This window comes from Asparagus officinalis, chromosome 1 (genome assembly GCF_001876935.1).
Source record: "Asparagus officinalis chromosome 1, Aspof.V1, whole genome shotgun sequence".
NCBI lineage: Eukaryota > Viridiplantae > Streptophyta > Magnoliopsida > Asparagales > Asparagaceae > Asparagus > Asparagus officinalis.
The window spans coordinates 131493677-131502791 of record NC_033794.1 but is presented as its reverse complement, the minus strand read 5'-3'; the positions used below and the strand labels follow the sequence as shown (position 1 = coordinate 131502791).

The 9115-nt window shown below is 36.3% G+C and overlaps 2 protein-coding genes across 3 annotated transcripts in view; both read left to right on the top strand.

The window, feature by feature from the left end:
* LOC109825289 (DNA-directed RNA polymerases I and III subunit RPAC1) overlaps positions 1–5064 on the top strand; it is a 6723-nt gene extending 1659 nt beyond the window's left edge. The window contains exons 2-10 of one of the 2 annotated variants that reach the window (XM_020392223.1): positions 90–235; positions 307–488; positions 573–702; positions 781–861; positions 1723–1910; positions 2918–3013; positions 3128–3221; positions 3874–3987; positions 4768–5064. In XM_020392223.1, the coding sequence (XP_020247812.1) occupies positions 339–488; positions 573–702; positions 781–861; positions 1723–1910; positions 2918–3013; positions 3128–3221; positions 3874–3987; positions 4768–4871 (957 nt within the window). In that variant the 5' untranslated portion in view covers positions 90–235; positions 307–338 and the 3' untranslated portion in view covers positions 4872–5064. Of the gene's footprint in view, positions 1–89; positions 236–302; positions 489–572; positions 703–780; positions 862–1722; positions 1911–2917; positions 3014–3127; positions 3222–3873; positions 3988–4767 lie in introns of both variants that reach the window. The other variant, XM_020392150.1, reaches the window with a different exon arrangement.
* The window catches only part of LOC109825220 (serine/threonine-protein kinase D6PK-like), a 7443-nt gene continuing 5689 nt past the window's right edge, over positions 7362–9115 (top strand). The window contains exons 1-2 of the mRNA XM_020392043.1: positions 7362–7465; positions 7982–8952. Of these exons, the coding sequence (XP_020247632.1) occupies positions 8108–8952 (845 nt within the window). The 5' untranslated portion in view covers positions 7362–7465; positions 7982–8107. The remainder of the gene's footprint in view (positions 7466–7981; positions 8953–9115) is intronic.

Genomic DNA, 9115 nt, shown 5'->3' with positions numbered 1-9115 from the left:
AATCCCCCCCCCCCCAACCCACCAAAAAAAAAGATTGATTCTTGATCTAATTTATTTCATAAATCGATTCTTTATCCAAATTGTTTCAGAAATTATCATCGATCAGTTACTTAAATGGGTAAAAAGGAGAAATTTTCTGCTCTCGATATGCCCGATGTCCCAACAGGCCAACTCCCTGAGCATTTAGAGCTTCAGAGAACTCGGGTCGTTTGCAAGTCTGACGCCCCAATTCACTGTTTTTATTAATTAAAATTTAAAGAAATTATCCGCTGAAATATGCTATCTTTGTTTGATATATGAAGACAGAGGGTGTGAGTTACTCTGGTGCTTATGCTGCCATGGGAGTTGACAACAGTCTGCAACTTGATAGCTTCTGCAAGAACTTCAAAGTGGTGGTTAACAAGTTATCTGAGGACGAGATGGAATTCGATATGATTGGCATTGATGCTGCGTTGGCTAATGCATTCAGAAGGATCCTTATAGCTGAGGTGAATGATGTTTGACGTGAATTATTTATTTATTTATGTTTTGATTGGGTTAGAATTTAGAAGTTCTGATTGTGTGTTTTTTAGGTGCCCACTATGGCTATTGAGAAGGTTTTTTTTCTTGATAATACTTCGGTGATTAATGACGAAGTGTTAGCTCATCGGCTGGGGCTTATTCCTCTCGCGGTCGATCCGAGACTGTTTGATGATCTATCGGGTTTGTCTAAGTTATTCTTCTTTGTTTTTGCTTGTTAGGAGTGTTACTACGTTTTAATCTTATAAATTCTCTTTGCAGAAAATGATGTTCCGAATGAGAGAAATACATTAGTCTTCAAGTTGGAGGTTTCATGTGAAAAGGGTGGCCCACGCCGTACAGGTATAATATGTCCTGTATAGGTTTGTTCTGATGGTTGTTGCTTGATCAATGGAGTTGGGTTTTAAGACCAAATCATTGAAGGGTTGAAATCTTTGGGATTATAAGGTTTACCTATATGTTCCTTTGTTTCTTTCCCTTTCTCTGACTTTTCTATGCATTTCCATCATGGTTTTATATCTCAACTCCAGCAAAGCTCTCTATTTCAGTGGCAGTATTATTAGAAAGTTACTGTATGAATTCTAGCTTCTCATGGGAAGATAGTAAAAGATTAATCATTGGTTTATGGAATTAGAGGTGGATGCTTTGTTGTATGCACATGTTTCTCTCTGTTTGTGTGTGTGTGTGTGAGCGTGCACAATGTTCTTCTTTTAGGAAACTTCCAACGTTTCTACCACCTTATTTTTGAAACTCTCCGTGAGCCAAAAAGCTGCAAATGCAAGATCAGAAACCTTTATTTATTTATTGGGGAAAAAGTTCAGATTTAGCTGTTTAACCATTTATTTGAAAAGATGACCATAGTTAAAGCCCAATGGAGTACGTGTATGTCTGTGCCTTCCTGTCAGCTGAAACCTGCAAGAGCGAGATCATAACCTATTATTAGCACTTGAATGGTTTGATCTCTTAAAAAATAAAAACAAAAATAAATAATAATAAAAAGAAGAAAAAAGAAGAAAAAAGAAGTCTATAGCATTAACTTATTGAGGCTTTGTATGTCTCATTCATGAACATTAATATTTTCTTTTTTATTTCTAACCTTTTTCATCTTCCATTTCCTCCACTAAAGGCGATTCCTGGTTATATGTCAATGTACAAAACTCTAGCTCTTGTCTGATACATCATGAATTTTATGTTGATATTCAGTAAAGTCAGATCAACTGAAGTGGCTGCCAAATGGAAGTGAGCTACCGATGGAATTACGTAATCCCTCTGGCAATCAAAAAGGGTATACTTCGTTTAGCTGCAGTCAAGCTTCGCTGCCAGAACTTTCAAAGAATCCACCTAGAGTGAAGCATGGAGATATAATCATATCAAAACTTGGGCCAGGACAGGTAATTCTGTGAATCCTTATTCTTCTTTGGTACCACTTCTTATCTACTTAATGGATTGTTTATATAGTATGAGGTGAGGGAAAAGAGTCTTCTAACAAGCATTACACTAGTCGTCGACATTTCAGATTTTGGCAAGCAAAATGCATCTCTTCCCTTCAATGATTGACTTGCATAGGAAAGATAAACTGTCTTGAAATTTGTTCATTATAGTAGTTAAAGTGAACTGATATCACAATGCCTCTGAAACTTGGATGAGCTACTGTTGATGCCAAGTTAGAAAAATGATCTGTGAACATTAGCAGTTAATTGAACTGCAATAGTAATATAAGAGCAGAGACAAGAAACTACTTGATTGTACAAGGAGACAGATGGACCTAAATGGGCCGGGATTGAGGCAGTAAGAGGACGTGATTAAATTTAACTGAGGAGACTGCCTTTGATGGAATTGAATGGAAGAAAATGTTCATTATAGCCAACCCAGATGGGTGGGTGGGTGGGTGGGTTGGTGAAGGCTTTATTTTTCATTTGTTCTTAATATTGTAGAAGGAGAAACCTATTCATGTATTTGACCCAGGATAAAATCTTCACTCTTATTGTTATTATTATTATATTGCAAATGTTCCTCCTTGTTTGGTTTTTAAAACATTACCTTCACCGCTTGCCATTTATTTTTCACATGTTCTTGTTCGCTTTCGATAGTAACTGTAAATCTGGCAGTGAATGTTTTTTAGCTCTCTGAGCCCATTTCGCCTATCCATATGCATTACATTGTGAACAGAATGTTCAACATTGGGCCATTGGTAATGGGGTTCTTTTCTACACCAGCCAAATAGATTTACAAACTCATCTGTGATAATGTAACTTTGCATATAGTTGTAGTGCAATCTTTCAACTCTTATAATGACAGATGAAGTTGGACAAAACGTAGCTTTAATTGATGTTGAAAGTTTCAATCCTTACATTTTTGTATATATCATTATATTCACAAAAAGATTTATTTTCCTTAGGCAATTGAACTTGAAGCTCATGCAGTGAAAGGCATTGGCAAAACCCATGCCAAGTGGTCTCCTGTGTCTACAGCATGGTACAGGATGCTCCCTGAGGTGTGACACATATAACTATGTTCTTGATTCTATAATTGCTAGGCAATATGGAGATACTTACATATCGCCTTTCGCATTTGAGTTTTTCTTGTAAATATGCTTTGTTATTGTTAGGTTGTCTTGTTGAAAGAAGTAAGAAATGAAGATGCAGAAGGCCTGGCTGCAAAGTGTCCAACAAAAGTCTTTGATATTGAGGATATGGGAAAAGGTTAGGCTTTTATTTTAAATGATACGAGTACTTTTGATGACATTGTCTTTGACTAATAAATCTAGCTTTCAGTTGTGTCTTCCCCTAGTCTTTGCTAGTGTTACTCATGTGAAATAATGTAATAATAATTGTTGATTCGAGTTTAGTAGCTAAGCTAACCTACTTGTATTGTGTGTACACTTCCTGTTGTTAAATGTTGTGATTGCATTGTTGTGGGGTTGTTAGATGTCTCTTTGTTTCATATATGTGCATTGAAAAGATACTGTTATTCATGATTATAATATTAATGTTCGTTACTTTTTTCTTTGACGGCGTCACATTCATTCCATATGAATAAATCTATTAGAATCCATGAATTAATCTGTCAGTTGCTTAATAATATATTTGAGGTAAGGCAGCCAAGGAGGCGCAAGAGAAGTATTGCATACAAGTAACAAATGAATTTTCATTTGTTTCACTTTGCTATTTAAGATAATGTTACTAGAGCTTGCATTTGTTTCCCTTTGTTAGTCCCTTTTTCTTGATCCTCACTTATTATAGCTTTTGATCTTTGTGCTTATTTCCGTTACATCATGAATCTTTTCAATCTTTTTTCATTTTAAGTATTGCTTTATCCTTATATTGTTGTCTATGGTTTCTGGCATCTGGGTAGGTGAGAAGAGAGCGGTGGTAGTAAATCCACGAGCTTGTACACTGTGCAGAGAATGCATTCGAGGGGGAGGCGAAGATCTTGTGGAACTAAGGCGTGTTAAAGACCATTTCATCTGTAAGCCTCTTTTTTTTTTCTCCGGAGTCACACACAGCATGTGTTATTAACAAGAAGCATTCCCTTAAAATCATGACCTGGTGACCTTATACATTATCTGCACAGCATATGCTGTGCTGGTTTTTGCTTTCACCCCATTCAATAAAGAGTTTGGGATCTGGATATCTTTCTTGGTTATTGTCAAAAGTTTAAATAAAAATAATAGGAGAAATCGTTGTTAAGCAAATAGTTCATTTTTATGTTGCTGGGTTTTTTTCCTTTGAAGATGCCTCGGAAATTTTTATGTTCATTAATATAACCAACGAGTTTGGGTTCCAATAATGATATGTCGAGAAGCATGAACTTTGAATTTTGAGAAAATGCAACAGGACTTAGAATTCGATAAAACACAGCAGCATGACAAAAAAATGGGGTCCAGTTTTTGGTCCGGTTTTTTCTAAATAAATTCTAGGTCCAGGTTATACGTGAACGAAACATGTTAAATTTTCATATATATCATATAGGAAACCAACACGAGATAGGCCAACAATGATAAAGATAATCATGATTCCATGAATGGACTTGACAATAATATAATATAGAGATGAGGTAAGTTGTTTCTACTTGAAATAAGCTGCAAAATTTGCATTTCTGGCAACCTTTTTTTGTTTTTGTAATTAGTTATTTTTATCTTGTTGATATGTCAAAGGGATACATCGTTCTTGCTAGTATTGTTGACAAATATTATTATTCACGGTGTGGTCTAATGCTTTTCCCCCCTCCTTAATCTACTTTGTGCAGTTACAATAGAATCAGCAGGAGCTCTACCCCCTGAAGTGCTTTTTACTGAAGCTGTGAAGATCTTAGAAGGAAAATGCGAACGCGTGATCTCCGAGCTTTCATAGTACTTAATAGGTCAAGTTTCATACTTACAACTTATTCGAACTCTCGATATTAACGAAAGAGTTTTCGATTGCGATTGCGATTCTCGAGTGGTTCATATGTATTAATTTAGCATGGTGTAAGAATTTTCAAGCTTGTAAAAGAAACTAAATTAGTTTTGAGTATGGGTAGATAGTATCATTCAATTTCTTATAAGCGCCCTCGTGTTCAGAAAAGGAGTAAATACCCAGGAAAATCACCTGAAATGCCCTCGCACCTGGAAACATCAGCTCATACGACGACATGAAATTAAAAATCGGAAAAAAGCGCAAATTGTCTGTACTGTTGATAATTCCTAGGCTGATGGATTTTAACTGTTATTATGTATTTTGTGTGCTGTTTATGTTTATTTTTCATACGCGAGGGTCCTCCATATGATTTTTTATTTTTCCATTCGCATTGACGCCCAATGAAATTTGGCCACACCTCCAACACACTTTAGCAAGAAGTTAGGTCCGGTCAAAAGCTGGGAGTCCAATTCGATGCATTATTCGCCTCTTTTTTTTTTATTTAATAAATGTTTGATGGTGATTTCGCATGGACAGTATTTCCCGACATTTCTTCTACGATGTCTAAATCATTCTTTCTCCATGTTTCTCTTTCTCTTGGATGAGTAAGAAAAATGACAAATGCATTCTATCACGATCGCCTATTTATTTATTTGGGAAAATATTTGAGGTTTGGGAAGAAGTGATAAAACTTATTTTAAAGGTGGTTCTACGGGGACCCAAAAAACATGAGATCCTACCTGAGACATGTCTCATGATGCACTGTTCATCCCTACATGAGACAGGTGAGGTGTCGGCTCCCTATCCCATGATGCACTGTTCATGAACAGTGCATCACGGGACAAGGAGCCGACACCTCACCTGTCACATGTAGGGTCTCATGTTTTTGGGTCCCTGTGATATTTTTTTTATTTTAAATTGGGGGTTTTGACCTTTATACCCCCACCTATAGTATTTTAGTCAGGTATTTCATTCACCACTCGGATTTATTTTTTAGAGAATATTCTTTAGCATATTTCTTCACGCCTCGTCACTTGTTCAAAACATGGCTCCAATAACCCACAAACACTAAATATGGGAATGATTAATAGGTTGGACTCGTGGAAACATCCAAATAAGTGAATTGGATATATCTAAATGCACAGCAGCACATGTATAAATTGCAAAGTTACAATGATTAGATTAGAATTTCGTTGTGCTCTACTATGCGGTCTCTCCAACGCCTCTCTTTGAGATCATCTGTTAGCTTTTATGAATGTTATTGTACGGATACCAAGTGACTATAATAAGAGTCGCACTTTTTTCTATAAAAGATAAATCTAATAAGTTTTCAATCTATTTAAGTTTTCTTCAACGTTCCCACATTTGAGATGACCATGAGCTCACACCTACGCGTCCTAAAATTAACTTAATAAGAGAGAACACACAAATAATGACTATCCATCAAAGGGGCAAAATATCCGTAAAAGATAAAAAGAGCACATAAATCCTGACCGAAATCAAAATCACAGGTAAAAACAAACTTTACTCTTGAAACACAAAATAAAAATAGAGGTTCATCAGGAAGCATAAAACAAAAGTACGAGCATGGACGGCCAATTTTAACGGTCCCCTATAATAATACTATGCTGCTTTATTTAGTCTAGCTATCGAGACTTTATAAGGCTGAAGAATATTAGCCAAGATTTCTCTAGTCTATCAACCTCTCCTGATAGCCTTCCAACCCCATAAAATGTATAATAGACAATTGAGAAACATAAAAAAAAAAAATGAACTCAAACTCTATTAAACCCATATGGTTTCATCTGCGAATCTATTAAGCCCCCGTGGTTTCATCTGCGAATCTATTAAGCCCCTGTGGTTTTTTTCGGCTCTATTAAGCCCATGTGGTCTCATCTACGAATCTATTAAGCCCTCATTCTTTTTTTTTTTTTGACTCTATTAAGCCTCTATGGTTTCATCTACGAATCTATTAAGCCCCGTGCTTTGAATTTCAAATGGGACTTAATAGATTCGCAGATGAAACCACGGGGGCTTAATAGATTCGCAGATGAAACCACGGGGGCTTAATAGATTCGCAGATGAAACCACGAGGGCTTAATAGAGTCGAAAAAAACCACATGTGCTTAATAGATTCGCAGATGAAACCACGGGGGCTTAATAGAGTTTGAACTCGAATTTTTTTTTATAGAATATTGCTGACGTCATTTAGTCATATTTAGTTTGATATAACATTAGAACTAAACAAGTACCCAAGAGGCTTGTTCCAAAAAAAAACTTCTAATCAAGTGAAAAGAATCCTAAGAAATTGGGTTTTTTTTTTTTTGAGTGGGGGGTAGAGAGAGTATGCTCTAATAATTTGATAATGAGAAGGACTCACCTTTACCATTTTCTTTTCTTTAATTAAAAAAAGGGGATCGTATAACCAACAAATTAAAAACTTTCTTTTTTATTTTCCCTCACCCTTCCCTCTTCTTCCCTCTTCCCCTCTTTCTTCTCTCCTCCGAATCCTCAACAAAAACCCTAAAAATGCGATCTTTAGCTCCCAGGTATTATCTTTTGGATCCCTTCTCTTCCTATTTTTTCGACTTTTTTCATATAATAAACTGATTGCTTAGTTTAGAAGGGTTTCGATCTTTAGCGTTAGGGTTTTGAAGCGGGGGACTCTTGGAATTTACAATAAAAGTATCAGTTCTCTAATTTCTTTCTCTCTTTGATATTTCGTGGTGATTGTCATTTTTTCTATCTGGGCGTTCACGGTGATCAGTTTTTCATAGTGAAAATCTTCGTGGTTGGCGATTTGATTTTTTTTTAAAAAGATATTGTATTCGCTTTCATCTGTCCCCTTTTGTTGTTTTCGACAAATTTTCATGGAGATATTTATTTTCTAGGCTGTTGATTTGGAATCTAGATCTAGAGTTGTGATAACTGATCTTTGGTTTTACCTTTTCTAAATAAATTTTAATGAATATTTTCCCTTTGTTAGTATTATATGATTTTAGAAGTAGCTTACCTTCTTTAGGGGGGCAAAAAAGCTAATTTCTGTTTGTAATTTGCTTATTTAGATAAAGGAGCAATGAAGGAAGAATCAAATCGAAGTACATTTTGGATGGCATGTTTCTACTTGAGATATTGGAGCAGTTTATATATCTCTTTCCCCTAATAAGTTACAGAGATCACTGTTCAGATCGATGGCGTCAAATACCAGCCAAATAGAAGAGCCATCTTCTCAAAGTCCTTCTCCTATTCAAATCCCTAAGCCACTCCAATCAGTACCCAGTATCGCTAAAGGATCGCCAAAATCCGAAGTAATAAAAGGCGCAGAACCAATTAATGTTGCTTTGCTGAACAAAGTTCCTACAAAAACCAATTCTTTGGATGAAAAGTTAATTCAGGAAACCTCCCGGGTAGAATCGCTTCAATTGACTGAGAGCATGAGTCCGGAAAAAGTCATTGAAGACCAAGAAAAGAAAAAATCAGACCAAGGCAGTGGAAAGAATAGCTCTGCTTCAGGTAAAGTTAGTGCTAAGATCAGTGATAGGGCTGAATTTTTGGAGAGTGGCAAGAGTAGTATGTGTCGAGCTAGCACATGCAGTGATGTCAGTGACGAGAGCACTTCCAGCACCATTAGCAGTAGTGTCAGCAAACCTCACAAAGCAAATGATTCCAGATATGAAGCAATCCAGTCAATCAGAGCTAAATATGGTGTTCTGGGTCTGAGCCATTTTAGGCTTCTCAAGAGATTAGGTTGTGGAGATATTGGAAGTGTTTATTTGTCAGAGTTGAATGGGACTAGAAGTTATTTTGCTATGAAGGTGATGGACAAGGTAGCATTGGCAAGTCGCAAGAAGCTGCTTAGAGCTCAGACGGAAAAGGAGATATTGCAAAGTTTAGACCATCCATTTCTTCCAACATTATATACCCACTTTGAGACAGAGAAGTTCTCATGTTTGGTAATGGAGTTTTGCCCAGGGGGAGATCTACACACCCTTCGTCAGAGGCAACCCGGGAAATATTTTTCAGAACATGCTGTCAAGTATGGAACTATTATCTTCATATGCCTCTGGATTTTGTATTAAATATGCGTCTATACTATTTTGTTCGTTTGTTTTTAACGTTTGTGAACTATTTTCCTCTGTGTGGTATGCCCCCTTGGATTTATGGTCATTCATTAAAAAAAAACTATGAATCATATACGA